Source organism: Phymastichus coffea, unplaced genomic scaffold (genome assembly GCF_024137745.1).
Source record: "Phymastichus coffea isolate CEN01 unplaced genomic scaffold, Cenicafe_Pcof_1.1 PCOF00062, whole genome shotgun sequence".
NCBI lineage: Eukaryota > Metazoa > Arthropoda > Insecta > Hymenoptera > Eulophidae > Phymastichus > Phymastichus coffea.
In genome coordinates, this window is record NW_026706873.1 from 1333903 (window position 1) to 1359391 (window position 25489).

The following is a 25489-nucleotide window of genomic DNA, read 5'->3' on the forward strand; positions in this document are numbered from 1 at the left end:
TACAACAGCGAACCGGCCAACATACAAGATGGTGCACCCAGAGGCCCCACCCCCCTCTTACGAGGAAGTAGTACACCCAGCTACCATGGATAGACCTGGACCATCGACCGGCGCCATTCCACGCCCTCCCAACAATAGACGCCAAAGCCGTCTCAACCCATGCCACAATCGACCCCGCGCTGAGACCCCTCACGAAGAGCAGGACATCGAAAGCCGCCTGCGAGAGCTGGACCGACTCCGCCAGGCTGTGGAGGCTATGGCCGCGGCAGAACGCCGAAATTTAGAGAGGGTCAGAAGAAACCACAGTCTGAATTGGGGCGAAGAATCTAGTAGCAACTAGGAATAATAAACCGGCCTCCGGGCCTATTAATCACATCTGACTACTCTTATTTAACCCTAATCCGATCCCTTAAACACCCCCCTTTTCAGGTCACTGAACCAGTAGCTGAGGACCAGCCAGGAGTAGATCACCAGTAATCACGGTGCATGTGTATGCACCGGATTAGTGGGGGGCTATGTGATGATGCGTCATCACACGAAAAGCATACTACCGGCTCAATGCGGCAGAACAGCCACGACCGCACATACCCGCCCACGCACTCCCGGATCTCGCGAACTATGACCTCTAGAAACCTCCCTGACCGATTCGCACGACCCTTACGCTCGCGTACAACCCCCCGCGCACTCACGACCCGATCCGACCCTCCCCCGGGGAGCTAGAAGCCCCTAAAGTTTTCAGCCGCGATCAGCTGATCGCAAGCCCCCGTTAGTTAAGGCAGGCCTAGCTAGACTAGAGGTAGGAGCAACCGAGCGCGTGAGAGCGAGCGAGACCGCCGATGCTAGACCGATCGGAAGCGAGCGAGGGGAATCGGTAAGACCAACGAGCGGTAGATAGAAGAAGATAGACAAGCGACGCTAGTTGACTGACCAATCGTTATCAGCTTAGGGGTGGTCGAACTAATGAGGGAAAACCGACGCTATCTTCGCGACCAGTAGGCAAATTAGGCGCGAAGGACCGACCAATAAATAAATTGCGCGGGTAAAAAACGATAATATAGACGGCGCTGAGACCTGGCTTAGCAACAAGCTAGCCAATCGGCAACAACGAAGGGGAAGTAAACTAGGAGAAGCGGCGCGTCGCCGAAAAACGGCGCGCCAGTAGTAACCGTTAAGCCTCGACGGAAGGACGTCCGCCGAGCCTCGCTGTTGCGCGGTACGAAGAAGTGAGTGAGAATAAGGGAAATAGTAGAAGAAGCTAGTGATAGAAATAGAGAAAGAGATAGTGAAAGTGGAAATAGTAGAAGAAGCTAGTGATAGAAATAGAGAAAGAGATAGTGAAAGTGGAAACAGTAGAAGAAGCTAGTGATAGAAATAGAGAAAGAGATAGTGAAAGTGGAAACAGTAGAAGAAGCTAGTGATAGAAATAGAGAAAGAGATAGTGAAAGTGGAAACAGTAGAAGAAGCTAGTGATAGAAGTAGGCATAAAGAGACAGTGAAAGTGGAAATAGTAGAAGAAACTAGTGATAGAAGTAGGCATAACAGAAATAACGAATAGCAATAAAATAAAAGGATAACGATAACGAAAAAATAACAGAAATAATAGAATAAAGAAATAGCGATAACAGAAATAATAGAATAACGAAATAACGATAACAGGACTAACGGAATAACGATAACGGAAATAACAGAAAAATAATAGAGTAAAATTAATAGAATAAATCTAACGGAATAACGATAACACAAGAGTAAGTACCCTTCCCTTACTATCGATTTTCTATGCATGATCAATAATCGCGAGTTTGCCGCGCATTGTCGACCGCCGCGTTTTCGGGAGTGCCGTACGACCTTCGCGCGTCCGACAGTAATATTCGACCGTTTATTGTTAGCCACCGAAAATCCTTGGTCGAACCGACGTTTAATCATTGTCCGCAATTTGAAGTTGTCGAACGCTCGCGTTTTCGGGAGTGCCGCATGACCTTCGCGCGCATTATGTCTTGACCGAAAACGTTTGCCGTTATCCCCGAATTTTCTTATTACGCTGTTTCTTTGTTCCGCACCTGAAATAATCGCATGACCGCCGAATGTTCGCGCACGGAATCCCGCATGACCTTCGCGCGCCCGTTGCCGTTGCTGCATGTGTTTTCGCCACCGACCTTTCGGGGATAGTTTCTAGTCGCCGTGTTGTTATCATCCGTGAAACGAGTACGCGTCTCTGAATTCCTTTCCGAGTCGATCTAAACATCGCACCAGTCGCGTTAGACCTTCATTCGACCGGTAGGATTCGGATACATTCGCTTTTATTTTGTTCGCGATCGTCGCTACAAATATCGTCGACACCGCGAGCCGTAGTTAGCCTTCGCGTGGCCGGCCGGATTCCGGAGCGCAATTGTTTTGAGCAAGCTGGAATTTTCCGCGAATAGATAAACCGACATCACGTATCCGAATAGTATCTGAAGCCCGAAGCGTTCGACCGAGTTATTATTCGCCTAAGCCGACCTTTGCGCTGTAGTACGCCACTCGCGTCCCCGATAACCCAAATTAGGCTGACCATAGCAACGGGTAGACCACTGGGGTTGACCTGGGGTTTTTCTTTTGCGTAATAAATCCGAATTATCTTTACATCCGACTTATTATTGACTATACCCACTTGATCGCCCCATCCCCCGTAGCTTTCGTGATCGGTTTGAGGTTAATAAGCGCGTACGCGACTGCCCTGATCACCGCCTAACCGGTAGCCACCGTCGCCGCCACTACGCCACCAGTCCAGGGAAGGAGCTAACATCCCCCGAACCACTAGCCGCCAACCGGGGCGCCCCTGCGACGCCCCCCCTCGATGTACCCGCTTCTGGGATTGAGAGCCGCCATGCCCCGAAACATCTAGCTAGCCGAACGAGCCGCAGCCGTGGGTGGCCTTGGAAACCACCCGTTGCCCCCCTTCTTTCCCCTTCGCTCGATACGATTTAGATTCGACCGAATCGTCGCCTAGGACTTCGCGCCCCCGCTTCACTCTTCACAGGTGATAGCCGGCCACGCGCGCAAAGAACCCCGACGGCGACGAGGAGAGAGGCAACGGGGAACCACCCGACCTCACAGCGACCAGCAGGACCACCGAGCCGAGAACCAGCCAACGTTGCAGCGCTACCACGCTCTCCTAACGCGAGAGCACGGTAGCTGGCGCCCAACTTAAACAAAACAAAGCTGCACACGTTGTCTCGGCTGACTGCGCGCCGCTGGCGACAGTGCGAGACCGGAGAAATACCGTCTGTTATTTTTCCCCTCCCTCTCCCCCGTCGCAACTCTCTCCATATATATCTTACAACATTGTCTGAGAATTTTACATATTCGTTAGCTCGGCCTCATCCAAGCTCAAGGTGTCATTGCAAAAGACTCTATTGCCGGGATGTACCTTCCTAATATGCTTGTAAAGTGCAAATGGCCATTTGCTAAGTTGTTTACAGTAAGGACAAGAAAAGCGTGGCAATTTGTTGCAATCGTAACGTACGTGCTGTAATACGCTACTCTTAGCAGTGAAGCGTTTCGGGCAATTGGGACAACGATATGGGCGACCCTTTACTTTACTCGGTACTGCTATTGGCGGATCATACTTGAACGGTCGTCGTCTACGGCGCGTCTTTGGTACGTATGGCACCCAAATACCTGTAACATTTGAAAGGTCGAATGGTTAGTGGATGAACTTTTCTTTGGTGTCGTGTGAGATGCAAAAAAAGTCAAACAGCGCACAATGGCTGTAAGAAAAGCTGCGCAACAATGAAGCGAATCGACAGTCTGTAAGACTTCGACGATAAAAAACTGGAATTTGTATTTTGCAATCAGTTTTTTAAATGCAACTCTACATTGAATTTAATATCATTTAAGAAGTCAAATATTTGTTAACAGTTTTTATTGGCTATTTGAAATATCTGTTAGCAGAGAAACATTAACCAGTCTTGTGAAAAAATGGTACGATCTTAAGCAGAAAAATCTTTATTCGGTAGACTAATGCGCTGGGCTTACATATAATCGTACGTAGCATCAAACATCGTTTAAATATGTCACTTTCTTGAAATATGTGAAAAAATCATGGAAAATTTTTTCACTGCCAAGTGCCCCTGAATCATTTCTTACATTTCTAATACAAATTATAAAAATGATGGGTAAAATGAAATCTTTATGAACCAAATAAAACCTTTTATACCTAGTAGTAGGCATCTCCTTGGAGGCGATTTATTTTAATAACAATAATGTAGTAATAAAGATAAACTAATATCCTGTATTCAAATCGCCTCGTAACAAAGAACATAAGAAAATAAATTTCAAAAAAAGTATTAAACTTTCCCTTGTACTTAAAACCAGAAAAGATCTTTTTTGGCTAACAAAGAATTTCTTTGTTGGTCAAAGTGTCGATGCACTTGGGCTTTCGCTTTTTACGCATGTTCTGATTATACCGACGAAGGCTTACACGGTAAAAAGAAAGGTATTCGCAATGATTGCACTTGAAGTGGGGATCATTTTGACATTCAAATTCGAGATGTCCTTTAAAATTATTTCGAATTTTATATGAACGATTGCAATTTTTATTATGACATTTAAAGGCATCCACTGGGTATTTCCGTGTCTTCCTGTCCTTCCTGGATTTTGATGTCATCTGGATTTCAAGATGTTGTAATTCATTGTTATTTCCATTCTGAGATTTTTCCAGCGGTCTTCGTTGACGCAACTGACCTGAAAAATTATATGAAAGCGTTAGAAAATAAAACGATTAATTTTTAATTCATTAATCGAGTTGAAACGATGTACGTACGTTTTGATGGGTAAGTTTCTTCATTTCCTTCCCCAGGCACATGCTTATTTTCTAGGAATGTTTTCTTTTTTGAAGCATGAACCAGAAATCCACTAATATATCATCAACAAGATACAACGTCAATGTAGTTTTGTTTTGTATGTTTACTGCTTTAAACACTTAAAATGCACGTAACACGTAGTTTTTAGTACTTTTTCGACAGGTTTCAAGCGTTAGTAATTATCGAAAATCGGATAAAAGAGCAGGTTTTGCTGTTTTCTTTTTTTTTCTACTACTGATAAAGCGGACAACACCGTACAATGGAACATTTAGAAACTTACAATTAAATGAAAAAAAATTTAATACAGCTGAAATGACACATTAACAACTTTATTAAATGAACGAATTCAGTCTTTTTACATTTTGTTTGCAAATTAAAATTCACCATACCATCGTGCATAGCATATAGTGCTCTATCTTATGTTAAGTGAAAAATAAATAAAATAAATATTTTTATTAACGAGAAACGAGCTTGTTAGTTACAGTGCCGATGCATTTAGACTTTTGCTGTTTTTGTCAACTTTCGCTATGTTGGTGAATGTTGTCAGGATAATAATCAACATGGTCGTAATAATAGCACTTGAAATGTTGATCAATTTGGCATTTCAATTCGAGATGATAAGAGTACATGGATGTTTGTATGGATGGTTACAATTAGTATTAGGGCATTTGTGACGTTGAGGTATTAAGATACATATACATTTTTTTTTCTTTAGTTTTGTTGTCAAAATTGTCTCCTGATTTTCAAGATTTTCCAATTTATTATTAATATTCTAAACTTTTTTTGAGAGTCTTCCTTAGCGATTTTTTGATGGGTTTGCCGAAGCGATACTATCTTCTAAAAAATATTGTCATTCATAAAATTAAGTCAATATTTTGGTTCATTATTCGGCTTAAATATCTATACTCACTTTCTAGTATAACCGAATCATGAATGAGATTAGAAAATTGTCTGTTAGCTTATCCGAACTGACCTGAAAAAAGATGTGAAAACTTTAGTACATGAATTATAATTTTTTATTCAACGTAGAATGACATGTGTATGAATATTTTACACAGCTCCTCAATTTTCTTTATCAAATGTATTTCCATGTAGTTTCCATGAGCACTTTCTTTTTCAAAGTTTAACGATGATAGCCGAGACAAAGATTCACCTATATTATAAATGGAATACAATGTCGATGTAGCTTTTATCTATATATTTGTTGTCTTTACGTTTATAATGCATATACAATATTGTTTTAATAGTTTAAACGTTACAGTATATTATATTGTAGCGAAAACAAACTTGCGTTATTTTATATTGCGTAAGTGGACAATACAATGTATGACAGGTACAGCAAAAACAAAAACAATAGTTTTTATTACAAAATGTTCTAAAACTTTTATATTTTATTAAAGACAACAAGATCATTTATCATTTTATTTCATTAGATAATAGTTTATTAATTCATTTCATCGTACATTTAACATAACATAATGATCATGCTAATATTTTGATAAAAATATAAATGTAAAGAAAAAAGTGTCTTTTTTAAGCATTGCATTAAGTGCAATATTTTCAGTAATGACGCATGCGCAAGCGCGCGCGCGTGTGTGTGTAGTTTAAAACTATAACTAATTGCTATGAGTGTAAATATATCTATCGACATGAAAATAGAAATAACAATTATAAAATTCAAATAACAAAATAAAATCTTAAATTTACTTGAAAAACTCCCATTTCCAATAATATAAGTAGAATATCGCTTATAAGCAAGTTATAAGCAAGTTATAAGCAAGTAATATTTAGTATAAGAGCGCTTTTTCAGATGCCTTCAATCAGAAAAAACATTGAAAATAATTTTGAAGTAAAAAAAAAACGACTTTTTTTTACTGAACATCCTGTTGATTCTCCTCTGTTTGTTCTACGAGTGGTGCATCATTTAGAAAATCGTCAACTTTCTCACAACACTTCCATTGTTTGCAGTCTTCATCCCAGTACATCATATGCAGATCAAGTCCCGCATGATCGTTATGGTTATGATTAATTATATCACACGGATATCTTTCTCTACGCTCGCAATGACCACATCTATAATTAAATGGAATCTCTTCCTTTCCCCTGCAACTTCTACGTTTTTCTTTTGACATTTTAAGTTTGATCGGATAGTTGGGGGGTCTACCTCGATTCCGTTTTATAGTATTTTTGAATTTACTTGGATCATATTTGGTGGGCTTTACTGATGGTCTTCCCATGCGACGCTTTCCAGAATTTTCTTTTGATTTTTTTATGTCGAGTTTTTTAGGTTGTTTACGTCGACTACGTCTTACAGACTTTGCAGGTGGCCTACGTCGGCCGCGTTTTATAGAACAGTGGTTCTCAGTGGCATCTAGCAAGATCATTTTCTAGTTAATATTTAAATATAAATGAAATTTAAAATAAAAAAAATCTTACCCTCTTCGTGGGTAGAGAAAAGAGGAAATTCGTCTACATTCAAATTATCGACAGGTATGATGGACATTACTTTTATAATTGGCTCGTTTGGAGCATTGTCAATATTTTCTTTTTGGAACAGATCTGAAAAAAATAAGCACATATACATTTCAATTAATTTCAATTACTCGTTTCTAAACTTCATATCAAGTATTGCAATGAAAAACTTTATAGCATGAACTGATTAGTACGTGCATCAGATACTACGGATTATAACATAAGCATGAAAATCCATTTTGTATATGATATTTGTTAAGGGGTTTGAGAGGATTCTTTGTAGATTTTTTAAACTAAGTAACCTATGAATAAAACAACACGTTTGTTTAATCAAGTATTTTTATTTTATAAATGTTATTGACATTCAATCTTTGACAAACTGTTAATTTGAATATATCAGTAAAAATACATATTTTCTATTATAAGTTATAGCTAAGTAACATATAATTTCAAAAATGATGTTCAATCCTTTGCTCAAGGAAACGTATCTTCAGGTACCTCTACATGTAGGTATAGAACATCAAGAAACAGAAAATTGTCCCGCTAGTTTCGTATCCAGTATGTGTATGTGTAATAACGAGGAAAAAGGTATATATTTCAATAATTCAATATTATACCATTGCATTGATTCAATGGTAACTTATCTAGTCAAGCTGATAGGTGGCGTCTTTTCATAAGCTTTCACAATTTTATAATTTTCTTTAAAATAATCGTTATATACTACATGATTATATTTGCCGAAAACTAAAGAAGAGCTATTTGTATACAATAATATATGATGAAAACTTTCTTGTACGTCTTAATTAGTCTTCCGATTGGGATATTTGTTGGGGATGATGAAACTTGGTAATAGCGATGGTAAAGAGCGGACAAATATTCTATTAATCTTTATCCCATCTGAAACAACAAATATTTTCTGTAAAATGATACTCTGACTTTATTTTTCTAGTCGCAATTATCAAAACTAAAAATAATCAATCGTTAGATGTTCATGCCGTGAAGTGCAATGAGAGGACGTGTTAAAAAAGGGATTTATGATGTTTTACAAACATGAAATAATTACGTATGAAGATTGCATATCGAAATCATCACACGATTATAGACCATACAGGTAATGACTCAATTCTTTAATAATTATATTTTTTCTACTTTATTTATCAGTGATTAGTATTTTTCAAAAACAGAATTGTTATCAAAGATATATTTGAATTGAATTTTCATATTAATTTTATTAGCCACATAATTGCAATAAGGAAACTTAAAGTGCGGCAGTACTTTAGAGCATCCATATTTTAAGTAACCGTTAAGACTGTATTGTTAGTAAAATAACTGTCGCAACAAGTATTTGAACTTTTAAAATTTCTTATGCACCAATCTTTAATCTAGATCTTCAGGAAATTGTATGATGCAAAAGATTGATTGTAATCCGGAGTTGTGTATTTAAATTGTTTTGTACTGATGTCTAATTCAGTTGAAAAAAATGTTTGGTTATTACGACCTTAAAGTATATTTATCTAAATGAGATTTTGCATTAAAAATTTTATGTATATACAATAAATATGCTATTTTTTTAGTTTTTTTCTTTTTCTTTGCGGTTGTTCAGAATTAGAATCTTCACATTTTTAGGACTTTGGCACCAGTCTCATACAAATTCATTCGTTTTTATAATATTTGACTTTTTTCTGCAAAAATTTTCATCTGAAAAAACATTTGAATTAAAATTCGGATGTAGTAATTTATTACAATCAATTTTTGTTATTCATACCTTTAGTTGAAATAAAAGTTTATCGATTTCAGCTTATTAATACTGTGAGTTAATAGTAGTTAGTAATAAAAAGTTATTAAGCTTACATTTGGTAATATCGTTAAATAAGAAAAAGAAAAATAACTTTTTAAGAGAAAAATAACATTTTTTTTTTATGTTTTTAAGAGAAAAATAACTTTGGGCATTTATTTATTACATTTTTATAAATTAAACATAAATTACAGCGATAAAAGTACAAAAATATAAATAATAGATAACCAGATAGAACCAAAATAGTACATTACGATACAAGTGCGGGAAAGTAGATTCTTGTCTCGTGTGGCGTTTACGCCCGAGCGAAGCGAGGGTGGAAAGATACACGAGACGAGAAACTCTTTCCCGAACATGTGCCGTACCGTATTTTTTGATACGACGTATGGGAAGTGTGATTTTTAACGCACGTTTTTTGCCGAGCGTGCGGAAAAAACGCACTTTCCGCACGGAGTGTCGAAAAGAATATTGTTGAATACTCGAAACATAAAAGAGAACTAATTGGATAAACCAAGTTCTTTTCGTATAGAATCAAATTTTGAATTCTTTGGCAGTTTCCAAATCTGTCCATTCTTACGCATATCCAACACAACAGTCATTGAATCGTTGTGATAACTACAGGAATGCTTTCTAATGTTTGCAGCATAAGAAGCTTCGTAGTTACACAATTCACATTTGAATGGTTTTTTTTACTTGGCACTCTATAGCATGTACCGGTAGAGATTGCTCTTGTATTTAAATCGTCTATTGCAGCCGTTCTTAGTATGAGAAAACTTGTGAGTAAGTATTGAGTCTGGACGTTTCTTCTTTTTGAAGCTAGGTGTTGATGCTTGATTCACATTGGCGTCCATAGGTTTCAAGGGATTTCTTCTTTTATTCTCTAGAATAATTAAAAATACATTTTTCAACAAAAACAGTTACTGTTGTTGCGATTTTTTTATAATACATACTTATTTTCGATAACTTTGTTTTTTTATTGGTGAACACCGAACATAACTTGAAAGAGCTTTACATTCTCGCCTATGATTAAATTTTCTGAAAATATTTAACTTTATTAATCATTATGTATAGAAATAAATTTGACCAGTTTATGAAAGAACACTTACCATTGTTCAATTTTCTCCAACGGTTTAGTTGATAAATTTTTATTTTTTTAATTACAACAAATGCTTCCTTTAATTCTATTGGAAAAGTCGGTCCCTTTAATTCCTAATCTATTTCTACCCAAGGTATGTGTGTCTGAAAAAAAAAAATTGCAAACTCGGTCGCTAGATATTTCTCTATAAAAAAATATTACTTTAAGCAAATATAATAAAAATAATAAAAGATATGAAAGTAAGCCCTTAATAAGAAATACATACATCGTTCATTTCATTGTACTGTATCTTGTATATATTTTTTATTAAGGACTTACTTTCACATCTTTGTATAGTATTTTTATTTAGCACTATGGAGAGTGAAAGAAGAATGTATTACTTGAAGCATTCTAACATGAAGTCACATAAAGCATAGCATACTTGTCATTCATGCAAGCATTTAAAAACTTACATTAACATTATTCCATAATAATAAATTTCTATTATTTCATATTAATTTCCAATAACTTCAAGAAGTCAATAACAACAACTACTTCTGAGTGTTCGCAGTGCCAACTAATGCCAATCACATAGAATTTCTTAGCAAATATTTGCAGTAGAGGCATTTAAACTGCAGCTATTGACAATCACCATGGAAATGTTTATGAAGATCAATAATAACCACAGATGAGCTATTGCAGTTGGCATTTGGACATTTAAACAAAGTTAAGCACGAAGGACAATTTCTGTTTCTAAAAATATCTAAGATTGAAAATATTTAATAATATTGGATTCTATTATTACAGTTAAAATAGACAAAATGATGGTAATACTTACAATTAATTTTATAAATAGCATAAGATTGGTCAAAGACTATCCACATCAATGTCATATACGTTTTGTACTTTTTAAGTAACATAACATAAAAATTTGTAGCAAGTCCATACCAATTGCAATTTGATTCATTGTATTCGTGTTAATACTTTCGTGCAACCAACAGAAAGTTGAACAAATCTTTTTTGTTCTAATTATTGGTTTAGCTCTATTATTTTCAATGAGTCAAATTTTATTGAAGAATATTTCATTCACCCATGTCTATAATTGTGCAAAGTTATGCTATAGGTTTTACTGTCAGTACAGGATGTTGATTATTATTACTTTATTCTTGGATTTCAGAACAGCCTGAAAAAAAAATTTAAACTTAAAATTAACTGAATCAGCAAATATTATTCTAGCCATTCTTGTAAGACAAAACAAGATATAAAAAACATAAACATAATCGTAGACAAATAAAAACAAACCACAAAAAATAAGAATTTTAAGTCTCAATATACATATAATAAATCTTTATTTTATTTTATTTTTACAAATAATTTAATTTGTAAATATGCATATTTATAGTACATAGTCTATAGTACACAGTATACATATTAATATACATAGTAATAAAACAAAAAAATACACGTTAAAAAATTGTTTTAAATACTTAAGGAGAGTGATACAATCGTTGAAATTCAAAACAAAGATTCGTTATCTTTATGAATATTAGTAATAGTTTAATGTTCCTAACTTACAATTAGATAATGAAGAAATTTAATACCTTAATTAATAAATGTACAATAGATAATAGCTAAATTACTGAACTTGAGAAACATACATTTGATAATTGGTGACCATTTAAAATTCAATATTTTTTTCTTTTTAACTACCACAGAAAAATATTTAAATAAGAGCTTCTCTCAAAAATTAAAAAGTAATAATAATATGTAAATTCGTCAATTTTGTTTAACATATAAACTGTACTTTAAAATTACATGTACCTAAAAGCCATATGCTTACTATTAAACATAGTAAAAGATTACAAATTAATTGCGTTTGAATGACTTCTTTGAATTACTTTCATTTATAAAATTAAATTAAATTCCAGAGTATACGTTTAATTACTCGAAATGCACTTTATACCGAATAATTTAATCTATTTAATTATGATAATATCATTAACATTAATATGCTTTAATTTTAAACGTTTTCTATTGAAGGATATTTCATTTGGACGATTTCAGTAACTCTAAATACGACTTCTATTTTACCATAACCTATAAAGAATTCACTTCACTATAACTTATAGTGAGTTTTCTTGCTTGGTTTTCAAAATTAAAGTATAACACTTGCAACTTATAAAACATGAACAATATCAATAAATTTGAAAAAATAAGAAACTTCTTGAAAATAGTTGAATAAATTGTGATTTTATGGGTTTATGAAAAGTTGATGCAGTCGCCAACGGAAACTTGTAAACAAGAGCACATTGAAGCGACCGACCGATACTTGTTTTCGTATCTACGAAAAAAAAAAAAAGGATTTCACAATAAAACCGTTGGAGCTTAATGTTTCAAGAGGTTATGAATTTAGAATGTTATCTGTGGCTCAGCGGGAAATTTGAATATTTTTTTAGGAATTTTATAACTTTTTATAACTTTTTGAAAAGAAATAACTTTTATTTATTGATGTGAATCATTATAGTCGTGTATTCAGCGTCTTCAAATAATTTAACGTAAGGAGTAAATTAGAAGTGTAAGTTTTTTCGTATGAAAATTTTATTGATGTGCCGTTTAATGAACGAACAAATACTCCTTGTTGAATTTAATTTTGTAAAAATCAAATGATGACTCACGGCTTAGAAAAAAAAATAATTATTTATATTTTTTCATTTTTAAATAAACATTGCGTTTAATTTGTAATTTACTTGTAAAAACGTAATAACAAAAACTATGTAATCTGGCGGAAACATTTCGATATCCAATGCTACGATAAAATATGTATTTTAAGATTTCTGCAGCCCGAGGTCTTTTTTATGAAACTTAATCGCTTTGTCCGTCATAAGCAAATGATTCTTCTCTTTTTACGTCGTTTTCTTCGACACATTCTCAGCTTGCCCGTTTTGATAAGCCGGACTACGATACGCAGCATGCAAGTGTGAGTACTGAGAACCTGGAAAAATACTCGTGCATTCAGTGCATTGGTAAAATAAAAAGCGAACTGCATTCGAGCATTTTACAAATTTCAGTAGATTTTAATGATTTTTTATTGTTGCATTTTGAAATGAAGTCGGTATTTCGGACCTTTGCAAAAAATAATTTTAAAAATTATACTATATTTTTTTTGTTAATGATGGATATTTATTTATTTACCTGTGTTGTTTAGCCTTCAGTGGTTGTTTTTAGTTGGTTGTCGTCTGAATTGACTGTAAGCTAAATTTAGATTGTTGATAAGTGAAACAGAAATCTTGAAGACACAATAAAAGAAAAAAATAATACGTTTTAAATAAACATTCTAAACTATATTAAATTATATTAATGAAAGTATAATCAATAAAATAGTATGAAAAAATCAAGCGAATTAAACTAATGTTTTTTTTTGTCGCAAAAATGTTTATTTATATTTTTCACAATAATTATTCAGAAAAATCAATTCCAAATGAAAGTTAGGCCATAATAAATTTTTCCCTCTAGAATCTTTTTGAGGCTAAAATTCTTCTATTATTTCGTTTAACAAGTCTAGTTTCAGTCTAAGTAACTTTTAAATGCACGATTTGAAAAAAAATCTACTCCGTTTCTTTCGTGGTGTTCGTTGTCTCTTCAGCCTCTTTCCCTTGTGTACTCTTGGCAAGATTATCAATCTCAGCTTTCTTCATTCCGCAAATCTTCAAATGCGATTTCAAGGGCATCAAATATTTGTATTTCTTGTTGCAGTTCGGACAATCGTATCCACCCCCATGGCAGGATTCTGGATCAGGGTGTTTGTGTCGCATGTGCACACGAAGATGTTCGCGACGCTTAGTTTTGTAGCCGCAAAACACGCACACGATGTGTGGTTCTCGTCCGCAGAGTCGCAGGTGCTTCATCATACTGTCGCGTGATTTGTAGTTTCTCGAGCAGCGACTGCACGCGTACGCCGAGTCGTCGTTCGGATGCGCGAACCGGATGTGGCGACGGAAATCTAATGTGCTCGCACTCCTGTAGCCACAGGCTGAACACTTATGTACGTTGTCTTTCGTTTCGATCTGAAAAAACGGATTTACTTTTTAGCGGATTTGTCACTTCCGATTGCAAAATTAGGAAATTCGTACCAGTAACATTGGAGATAAACTCGTGGACTCGCCGATCGGGCAGCTTTGCTTCGCGTGCCTGACGGCGTTGTCGAAGTTTCTGAACATAAGTTTGCAACGAGGACATTGGAATTTCATCGTTGCCTGACAATCGGAACACTGCAAGTCGGTCTTTTTTACGAAATATTCCGGGTTATTCGTTGTTTTTCGGCATTTTGTGCACGTGAAGACAATTAAATCGTGCAATTGTTCTGGAAAATAATTATCATTTTCGAGTTATCGATGCCTTCATTTAGTTTTCAATTAAGTGCAATGTTGAGTACCTGCTTCATTGTGGGATTTAGTTTTGTCCTCACATGGAGCATCCACGTTTATGGACTCGGTAAAAAAAAATTCATTTGCCGATTTATCATCGACGTACATGATATTATCATAATCTAAAAAATTTTGGTGGATGTAGAAAAATTACGTATAGTTTTCTTTCTCTGTGAAAAATCATTTACCTGAATATTCCGACATCTCGTGGTTAGATGATTCGTTGACATCAATTACTTCCTCTTTTATGTGACGTACTTCTTGTATGAGAAAGTCTTCTGAAAATTATACACACATTGGGAATTAAATTGTGAAGCTGTAACAGCATTTTCTAATATAAATTAGGAAATAACGGTTACCTGTTATTTGTTCCGAGTATAGTTTGTCATTATTCCTTTGGTTGTTGCTAATATTTTTAATCGAAATTGCATGGTTGACTAAAAACAAACACAAATGTCGAATAGCATATGGAGATTATAATTTCGAATCAAAAAGATACTCTAACACATTACTCACTTAGTTCGTTATTTGACTCAGGATTACAACGTTTTATTTTGTTCCTTAAAATTTTGCGAATTCCTATGAAAAACAGAAAATTTGTTGATTATTAATTTTGACATGCATGCAACATTTGATTATATTATTACGACTATACGCGCTGTTAAAATAACCAAAACACAAAAATGGCCAAGAAAAAGCTAACGATGCAATGCGACTTAATATCATTTACTTGTTAATTGAAAAATAATGAGCAATAAAGAAATAGTGCATAAATTTGTTATGTGGTTGAAAGATTTGACGTATTGTTAGGAAGAAAAGTGGAGGTAAATCGCTGTTACTAATTTACTACTTGCGTTGTATTTTAAAATAAAATACATGAAAGATTTCTCGCATATTAATGGCATCAAGTCCCTTTCGTGGCGCTGTGACTTGTATTTTCATTCGTGCCTTTTTTGATCCTATTATAGACGGCTAATGTCTACTATATATATAGCTTTTTATATTATAAGTATTTTGCATTTATACGGTCTTGTATGCTCTTTTGGACTCTCTTTTCTATATTGTGAACGTCTGTTGAGGTCATGCTACGATAAAATTTACTCAATGAGATTTACTTTTAACTTGCTAGAAAAATGACAGTGAGCTCATAAAAAGCCTGGAGCGTTTCTGCACTCCTACCTTCTGAGTTCATGAGCCCACGTATAAGTACATGATTCGTAAATTTTATTACAATGCTTGCATTTGTACGTTTTCTTCAATGTCTTGACAAACTTGGTTCCTAAATGATTGCCCAAAGCTAGTGGTGTTTTGTATTTTTTTTAACACAAATGAAACATTCTAATCCGCTGACAAAAGTTGTCATGATAGATAGAGTTCACTTATTGTTTTGGTACTTCCAATATCGATGACTTGTGTACTTTCGATAGATCAATATGTCCATATACAGGGAATAAAAGCAATATTTAGTTGGATTAAATCAATACAATCAATTAATCCAAAATGTATTAAAATTTAACTTAGATTTAAAGACAAACAGTATACTTCACGTATAATATATGAATTGTATAACTCATCAAGAAGATTATCGATTCTTCAGCTATGAAACAACATTTTCACTTATAGAATTGTATAATATTGTATAATATTACGATCGTCAATATTCAATGATCATCATAATTTTTGATGGTTGCAATCACGTAAGTTTCAACTTCTATGTTTTTCATTTTCTGTATTTTACAGTTGCATTTGAGTGGTTTCGTGTTGTTAAACGTCAATTTATATGTTAACAAACTTATGCTTGACACATAGGCTTTGTTATAACTTTCACATTTGTAAAGTTTTTCAAATTTGCCTTAATTCTTTTCCCATTCTCGTTCAAGCTCTTTGAAAATTTATGATTTACTTTGATGTGTTTGGTAATATTTTTCTAAATAATTTTGAAATACCGAATAGTTTATTTAGTTCACGTTCCACCACATGAGTATTCAAAAAATTTGTTGTAATGAACCTTTTATTGCAAATGGAACATTGGTGTCCCTTTCCATTGTTTGTTAAGGATGACAGAGAAATGCTATCGTCAGGTCGTGGTACTTTTTGCGGATTGTACTTGAATTTTTCCTCAATTTCAATTTCTGAAATATGAACAATAATTCAGGTTAATATTAAAACTATATTAAATTTCGCGTGGCATGTTTGAGTAAGTCACATTAGCAAGACGACTCGAAGGCACCTGTCCACTGACTACTTTAAATTTAACGTTACGCGGCATAGATAAGACACAGGTAATACATTTTAGACTTGATTATTGAAATTTTAGATCTTTTCTGACAACACATTCATGAGTAGGAAAGATCAAAGGAACCAACTCAAATAAATATACAGAGATTATTATTACATATACAATGCTTGGATTACATGGAATATTTGTAAGATAGTTATTACTCAATATTCAATCTCTAAATTCATTTGAAGAAGTAAATGTAGATATAAAAATACTTTATTTACCAACGCATACAACATAATATCAGCGTTCGGATTTTCACAATTATTCTAGTTATATAGAAGATAAATTAGTTAGTAATAAATCAATTAATACTAATGTCTTATCAAGAATCATATTATACATATATATAAATCTATAAAAGTAAATAAATGTGTAATTACAATTAAAGAAATGGTGAACTAGTTCGCTACCGTATGTACTTAATCATACATTGTAGATAGTTTAATATTTTAAAAAAATTAGTCCAAAGTAAAATAAATTATACCGTGGAAACATCTACAAATTTAATATTCATGATAAACTAATCACGAATAGTGTATTGAAGAGATGTTCTTTTAATTTTATTTTTGACACAAGTATTTTACGTGGGAACGTAAGCTGCTCTGGTATTTGTACGATCTATTGTACTTTATGCACGAGTATCTAAGCACAGAATCATCTCTTTGATGTTGATTTTGAATGTGCTTTTTCAAGATTTCCCTGTGTTTACAGGAGTAGCTGCAGAATGTGCAAAATATGCTTGCCTTTTTGCCACAATCATACTTTTGATGATACCACAAATTTCTTAAATAACCATAGGTTTTACCACACTTCTCGCATGTCACACCAATCGACACCGAACTGTTGCTTTTGTTATTATTGGATTTGACAAATCCATGTTTGAATCCAATATGCCTGGCAAGACTTCCTTTCTGTTTGCAACAAAAATCGCAAAAGGCACAGAAGAAACCTGGTTTTTTGCCACATTCTAGTCTCAAATGTTGAGTTAGGTTCCCTTTCCATTTGTACCTTTTCCCGCAAGTCACACACACATAAGGCTTTTCGAGTGGTGCATCATTCGAAAGAGCATGCTTGTATCGAGTGTGTCTATCAACGTTATTTTTTCGGTGACTCGAATAACTGCATTGATCACAAAAAAATTTCGATTTCTCGACACACACATACTTTCTATGTCGAACTAGAGCATCTTCCGATTTGTAAGTTTTGCAACAGGTTTCGCATTTGTACTCTTTGCAACTAGAATCGCTTTTTTGTTGACTGAGACTTGATTTAGTTTCGTTGGTATAGCCGGAAAGTTTCGGTCGCCCACTACATTCTTCTTGCAAATGTCGATACAAGTTATCCTTCCATTTAAAAGTTTGTCTGCACCTGGTACATTTGTGACCGCTGGCACGTTTTAATGGCGATGAAAGAGGACTGATGCTTACGTAAGATTGCAGTGCCTCTGGTGGAATGTACTTGAATTCTTCCTCGATTTCAATTTCTGAAACAAAGAAAACCATTCAGGTTAATATTAGAATCATATAATATTTAGTCTGTCTTTGAGTTAATCATATAGCAAGACGACTCAAAAACACCTATCCAATAACTACTTTCAATTAAACAGTATATGATAAAAGGCTTAAGCAATACAGTATATTTTGGAGACTTGGTTATTAAAATATTATCTTTTTTAACAACATGTTTACCAGCGTATAAAATCAAAGCGAATCAGTTCAAATAGATACAAAACGGTTATTATTACGTATGCAATGCGTGGATTACGTGCAAAGCATATGAATTCGTTAGATATGATTTACTTATAATATTATTAACATTAATAATATTTTTCGGCCTCTTTTTTCGATGAAGATAGTTTACTTTTCATTCAGGCAGATGACTTGTAGTCGATAAAAAAGAAATAAAGAACTTGTAATTTAACAAAAAACATCTGGTCCATATCAAATTTTAACTAATATGAATCGAAATGCATTTATTTTAATTTTGATAATCATAGAGTTCACGTTGATGCAAGTGACACTTATACTTGAACATTTTAACTTGCTTGTTGCATTTAGAACTGGCCCGTAAGCCGTCTAACATGGTTTTTCAAAGTTTTACGCTTGAGGAACAGTCACAATATAGTCAAAAGTAATTTGGTACCTTACCACACCAGATTTTGTTACAGCTTGCACATTCGAATAACTTTTTAAGTCTGTCTGTATCCTTTTCGTTACTTTCATTCAAGATTTTTAAAGCATTATGCATCCTTTTAATATACCTGCAGAGATTTCTTTTCAATCTGCAAAAGTAAAATCGTGTAGCCTTGCCGTATTCGTACTTTTTATGTAGTGTCATATTTAATTTCCAGATGTAATCTTCGGCGTAAGCTGTGCACACGTATTGCTTCGTTTGTCGCTCTTTATTGTTTGTTTTCATTTAAATGTTCTGGGGGTTCGTTTTCCAATTTAATGAGAATGATAAAATCTATTTTTCACGAGCCCGAGAAACTGTAATGCTCACATTTGGATGTTTTGTACGATGTTCAAGACCAGTTTTGCCAATGAACGTTTTGACGCAAGCTTCGCATTCGAATTCCTTTCTTAAACTGCAATAATTGACTCTTTGTTCAATAAGTTTGATGAGATTTTACCTGTTTTTGTTATTATTGCTAGAAAAATTAGATACTTTGCTTTCTAAATTTTTTACGTAAGTGCCCAAAAATCCATCGGCTATAAACATTTTGCTGTAAATGTGACATGTGTTTCGACTGATACTATCTAATGTAAACGTAAGAGAAATTAGTCATATGTATAAAATTGTAATGCTTCTGGTGGGATATACCTAAATTGATCCGCAATTTAAATTTTTTAAACAACAGAAACTATACATAAATTCTTTTATTAAATTTTCAGTAAGTTGAGCACAATAATAATAACAAAAAAACACAATCGACTAACAGATATATAACCATAACATACTTTTTTTCATAACGTAAGCATAATTAGAAAGTAGTGCAAATTGTACGTTAATGTGCAAAATGTGTAGAATAAAAATATATCCAAAATATTGTTTAGAAAAATGAATATTTAAAAAATTTTAATACCATTATACAATGTTGCAAGTAATATCAAGTAATTCAATTAGTTGTTAAGTAACAATGTTTTAACAAACGGCACGGTAGTCTCGTATAAAATTTCGAAATCAAATAAATATATAGTCCAAAACGAAAAAAATGTTAACATAGAGAGCTTCAGAAATATTTAATGGAAGCAAACAAAATATAATAATTACTTTTACATTAATTGGATTAGCCTGCGCTGCTTTTGATAATCTTGTTTTCCGGAAATCCATGTTTTATCTCAAGATGCCTGATGAGTCTTTTTATCTGCATGCAATGAAAATTGCAATGATCACAGTAATAACACGGTTCCTTCTCGCATACGTAATCCTTCAGGAATTGTTCATCGACGATATTTAAATCCTTTGATATATCGTGTGTAAACAGATTGTGCTTGTAAACAATGCCTTTATATCTGCTAGAGTAACCGCAATGTTCACAGTAATATCTCGGTTTTCGACTACACACATACTTCTTGTGTCGATTTAGAGATTGTTTCGATCTATACATGTTAAAACAGGTTTCGCATCTGTAATCTTTCTTCAAATTGCAAACATCATTGAGCTTAGTGAGAACCTTTTTTTTTTTGATAGTATCACAAGGAACTTTCGGTCGCTTGCTACATTCTTCCTGCAAATGTCGATACAAACTTTCCTTCCATTTAAAAGTTTGATTGCACTTTGGACATTTGTGGCCAACGGCACGTTTCGATGAGACACTCGAAAGAGGGTCGGTAAGTACGTGAAGTTGTTGCGCATCAAGTGGTGAGTATTTGAATTCTTCCGATATTTCAATATCTGAAACAAGTAAAACGAATTAAAGTTAATACTTAATTTACTTAAAAACGTCAGTGGCATTGGAAACCTCTCTTAAAGAAAAGCTTTTACACGAAATTCTTATAAATATATTTTCAGACATACAATAGAATATATTTCAGAAACTTGAGTATATACATATTAGTTAAGGATTTTAGTAGTGTAGCATTGTTCTATGAGAAAAACATGTATTAATAAGCAAACTGTATAACGTTACTTTAAAATTATTACAAATGCTGTACAAACTGTTTCTCAAGAGTCATCAATTATACAGTTATATATATAATTTTCGATATACTTTATTAGTATACGAGCTGCGTTTACCTCTTTATTCATAGATTCAACTATCATGCGTTTCATCATAACAATTTCATCACATTATTGAATTATAATTATCCTTTCACGAGTACTTATAATAATTCACAAGGCTCACTCTGTGGTTATATACTTTATTACATTTATGACACTTATATTTCGCATTAAATTCATGACGACCTTGTATGTCCACGGTAGAGTTACTCTTGAACTTGTAATAGTAGTCGCAAAATTTCCAAAAAAAAGTTGGCTTTTTATCACAGTTGTACTTTTCATCGGCCCACAAAGTTCTGGAGGCTATGTAAACTTTGTTACATGCATCACATATAAATATATTTTTATTCTGCTTTTCTAAGTGGTTACAATCTTTTATTTTGAATTCCTCGAAATCGTATGTTTCACAATTACGTGCGTTATTAGATTTCCTTTCCACATGGTAGAGTAATCACAATAATCGCAGAAATAGACTTGCTTTTTGGGGCAACGACGCGGATGTTTCGTAAATCCCTCTTTAAATTGGTAAAATTTGTTACACTATATGCAAATATAATCAGCCATTCTAGTATTTTTCTTAGTTATTGATAATGACTCGATGGGGACGAGTCGGATTAATAGTCTAACTGGATTGTAGTACAAATTTGAACTCTTCGCCAAATGTGTCATCTAAAACAACGAAAACGGATGAATATTAGAGGATCTTTTAATAAAGTGCGTTGCGTGTTATATTATTTAAATTAATTAAAATTATTGATTATGATTGATTTGCGAAATATTATAGAAGATAGTAAAATATACAGAGAAAATATAAAAATTATCAAATAAAATACGTAATTTACATGTTTTTATTTTAGTTTATTTGAAAAACATAATATCCAGCTCGATTGATGATTGTGACGTCAATACTGAATTACATAGTGTCGTAAAACAATCCTGGGATCCTTAAACGTATATGTCTACAACTAATCAATCTAACTCAGACTCTAATATCATACAACATATCCTCCCTTCAAACTTATGTCTGTAGGAAACTCAATTTCTGTATATCTCATCTCTTTGTCTCTGTGCTTCATCGCCACATGTTTCTTCATGTTGGCTTTTTGTTTGCACCGGTAGGGGCAATAGTCGCAACAAAATCTCGGTTGAACTCCGCATTCGAATTTCTGATGTCTACCGAGATTACTCGAGTACTCGTATGCCTTGCCACATTGCTCACATATGTAAGCTCCGCGAATAGGGTCGTAGTTTAAGAAATGTTTGTCTTGTGGAACTGCATTGGATATGAAGAGTGGATCTGGAACAAAAATTTAATATGATAATTAGTTGAACGTTGTATCGGACATCGAGATAAAAATATATGTACAAATCAATTTATTGGGATGGCTTTTGTTAGTCGCGAGTGAGGAGAGAATAGAAATTGAAGTTATGGTTTGCTAATTATTTCATTTTATTTTAGAAATATTTCGATCAATTTGTTACAGTGATGAAGTAGTCGTTACAAAAATAGTTGATTTTCATTTGAAGCATTTTTAACTGTCGATATTCCAACGCTAAATTTATTGAAAAACATAAAATTTATCTTCGTTTTTTAAGATATTAATATTCCCCCGGTTCTTTTTAATTGATTTAAGCAATTTGTAACAGAGAGAGAAAGAGAGAGAGAGAAAGAGAGAGAGAGAGAGAGAAAGTGTTATTTTGCTCAATACTTCAGCTTTACGCATAGAAAATAATAAATCTTCTCCAACGATAAGTTAGATTAACAATAATAATAACAATAATAAACCTTTTTCCACTAATATCAATCGTATGATTACATAAATGCAATTAGTCTTGTTCGTGTATCACAAAAGACAATTTCTCTTCAAGATTATACAAAGATATCTCTACAATAGTTACATACTAATCACAGCGCTCTCGTGCTTTGTGCTTTAAATATAATTATCTCTTCTTCCTCGACACGTGACATTATGTGTCTTCAACGAATCTTTGCGTTTGGTCCTATACGGACAGTGTGTACATCCAAACCTCGCCGGTTTACCACACTCGTAGTCGATGTGCCGTTGGAGAGTACTCGGTCTTTTGTATTGTTTGCCGCATTGCTGACATATGAAAATTTCTTCGCTTGATAAATTTACGAATGTATAGGGCTGTTGGTCGTAAGTCAATTGGTTGTACAGTTGATCTGAAAAGAGGAAGATTATGTTAGGAGAGATTAATTTTTGGTAGAGGAGTTACAAGTGTATTACAATATTTACAGTATTGGAAGAGAATTAAATTAAATTAGTTTTTTACATTGAAGTATTTACTTCGCATTTTTCTTGGCTTTATAACGACTATTCAGAATTACAGTACTATATATCGAAAATTTTAGTAGGATTGGTACATGAGCGGGTGTCATCGAATGAAGTATATTTCACTAGTTGATACATGAAAACAGTCTTGAATTATATACGCAAAATTATCTTTGTGGTAAAAAACGTCGCAGTCTGTGTCGTTGTTCCCGAGAAAAAAATTAATGGGATTAGAATAAGGATTGGACGCGTGACACAAAACAAAAAAAAAACGATGTGCTCGGAAAGCCATAAAATCGGGGGATGTGTCTTTCGAGCCCACGTGCCAACTGAACGATAGCGACGAGACAGCCGCGTAACAAAATTCGAAATATCCAGTACGGGCCCACGTGCGCGACATACGCTGTCTCCATCGAGCCATTTTTTTGTTTGTTTGAGGGACTTAGACCGATTATCCAACAAGTTCGACAAGATCGAGCCGAAAAGGCGTGACAAATAAAAAAAGATAAGCTGCCTGTTTTTTCTACGCCGCTTCAAGTTTGAGATTAAATTATAATGTGTTACGAGTTTTTAAGGCTAAGTAAATTTTAAGCTTTATTTGTATTGCGAGTGTTTAGGGCTATGCATGTATGCGAGGCGTTATTTGTATGCGAGAAGCGTTATTTGTATGCAAAGCGTTATTTGTATTGCGTACGATGAGGAAATTAAAAGTAAACAAAAACTTTGTTAAAACAGTGTGGAGATGCGGAAAAGCAATACGCGTGTTCCGTGTTTTTTCCACAATTAGATTCCAGGTTTCAACGTTATCCAGAAGGGCATCTTCGCCTATGAACGTGCGCGAGCGCATTGTGCGTCATCGCGGCTGTGACGTCATCGAACGGCTTCGTGAAATACATTTTTCTTTGTTTTATTTTTATGTAGGCTCACTATTATACACTTAATATTATATTTATGCTAGTATTTACAGTTATATTAATATATAAATACTAATTATAATACTGTTAAGTTTATAATTAAAAATAAATACGTAACATAGCAAGTATTTAAGTGTTTATTATTATCGATTTTCTAACAATATCACTGTTCCCGGCTTTTCTACATGCTCGTAACCAACTTTCATATCGCAATGTTTGTTTCGCACATGACCGTAAACGCTAAACGTCCATTTTGCTACATAGTCACAATAGGGGCACTTGAATCTGGGCCTTTGATTACAAACGTATTTCATATGTTGCCTTAAATTATCTTGTCTGTTGTAAACGCTCGAACAATTTGAACAAGGATATTTTTTGATGGAGACATTTTGTCTCAACGCATCTTTTCTTCGAGCTGTAGGGATAAATTGAAACGATGACAATTCTGTAATATAGAATAACGTAATCAGTTTTTCGAAATGGTACGAAATGGTATGAAATAAAAGCTTTAAGAAAAAAAATTACTTACTGTCAGCTTGACTATTATTATTGAAAGGATCCCAATTAGGATTAAACCGTGAAATTTCAATCTCTTCATTAGTATACAGCGAGTCGCAAGTAGAATATGACTCTAAATTTTTAGTACCCGTTGCATCCAGTACATCAAACTCCTCCATTTTCCACTCTAAAAAATAGAATAAATATTATTACATGTGTTTTTCTTATGAAATAAGATATTATTTAACTATTCACATGCAGTAGACTAATTTATAAATGACTTTTAATTAGAATCATGTTTTAGAAAAATTATATTATAGAAAGTTAATAATTTCTCACTAATATTTCTCGTGAAATCTTAACGAGAGGAGATAAGAATTTTTAAATGATATCAAAATCAATTTTGACTTCAAGAATCTATTCTAACATAATAAAAAAATAAACGACGCTTTTCAAAAGAAAGTCATGAAATAAGAATTTTATAAACTATATAATAAAAAAATTTTTTGAATAAACAGGTACAACTCAAGATAATATTTTCAATAATTTCTTTTATTATCTTTATGTTAACAGGTATTTACAATCAAATAATTACCATACCCGATTGATCCAAGATTGACAATAAGTACAAGTTTTTGGTTTCGGTACCGCAGATTTTCCAAATACAA

General features: G+C 33.7%; 4 protein-coding genes and 1 long non-coding RNA gene across 5 annotated transcripts; all 5 read right to left on the reverse strand.

Moving 5' to 3' along the window:
* Positions 1-6309: 6309 nt before the first annotated feature.
* On the reverse strand, positions 6310-7396 carry LOC131666892 (uncharacterized). The gene is made up of 2 exons (XM_058939951.1): positions 7278-7396; positions 6310-7212 (listed from the first exon to the last, which is right to left on the reverse strand). The coding sequence occupies exons 1-2, from the start codon at positions 7342-7344 to the stop codon at positions 6713-6715; spliced, it is 567 nt and encodes a 188-aa protein (XP_058795934.1). The 5' UTR covers positions 7345-7396; the 3' UTR covers positions 6310-6712.
* Positions 7397-9316: 1920 nt separating this feature from the next.
* Positions 9317-10775, reverse strand: LOC131666893 (uncharacterized). Its single transcript, XR_009302147.1, has 4 exons — positions 10657-10775; positions 10215-10347; positions 10059-10143; positions 9317-9988 (listed from the first exon to the last, which is right to left on the reverse strand). It is a non-coding gene; the product is annotated as an uncharacterized LOC131666893 (long non-coding RNA).
* Positions 10776-13515: 2740 nt separating this feature from the next.
* Positions 13516-16652, reverse strand: LOC131667011 (zinc finger and BTB domain-containing protein 41-like). The gene is made up of 7 exons (XM_058940161.1): positions 16616-16652; positions 15124-15186; positions 14967-15044; positions 14796-14885; positions 14616-14729; positions 14314-14543; positions 13516-14247 (listed from the first exon to the last, which is right to left on the reverse strand). The coding sequence occupies exons 1-7, from the start codon at positions 16650-16652 to the stop codon at positions 13789-13791; spliced, it is 1071 nt and encodes a 356-aa protein (XP_058796144.1). The 3' UTR covers positions 13516-13788.
* A 639-nt stretch (positions 16653-17291) lies between these two features.
* On the reverse strand, positions 17292-18393 carry LOC131667012 (zinc finger protein 85-like). The gene has a single exon (XM_058940162.1). It carries the CDS (start codon positions 18391-18393, stop codon positions 17452-17454), a length of 942 nt encoding a protein of 313 aa, XP_058796145.1. The 3' UTR covers positions 17292-17451.
* A 6073-nt stretch (positions 18394-24466) lies between these two features.
* LOC131667013 (uncharacterized) lies at positions 24467-25000 on the reverse strand. The gene is made up of 2 exons (XM_058940163.1): positions 24853-25000; positions 24467-24768 (listed from the first exon to the last, which is right to left on the reverse strand). The coding sequence occupies exons 1-2, from the start codon at positions 24998-25000 to the stop codon at positions 24467-24469; spliced, it is 450 nt and encodes a 149-aa protein (XP_058796146.1).
* Positions 25001-25489: the final 489 nt, after the last annotated feature.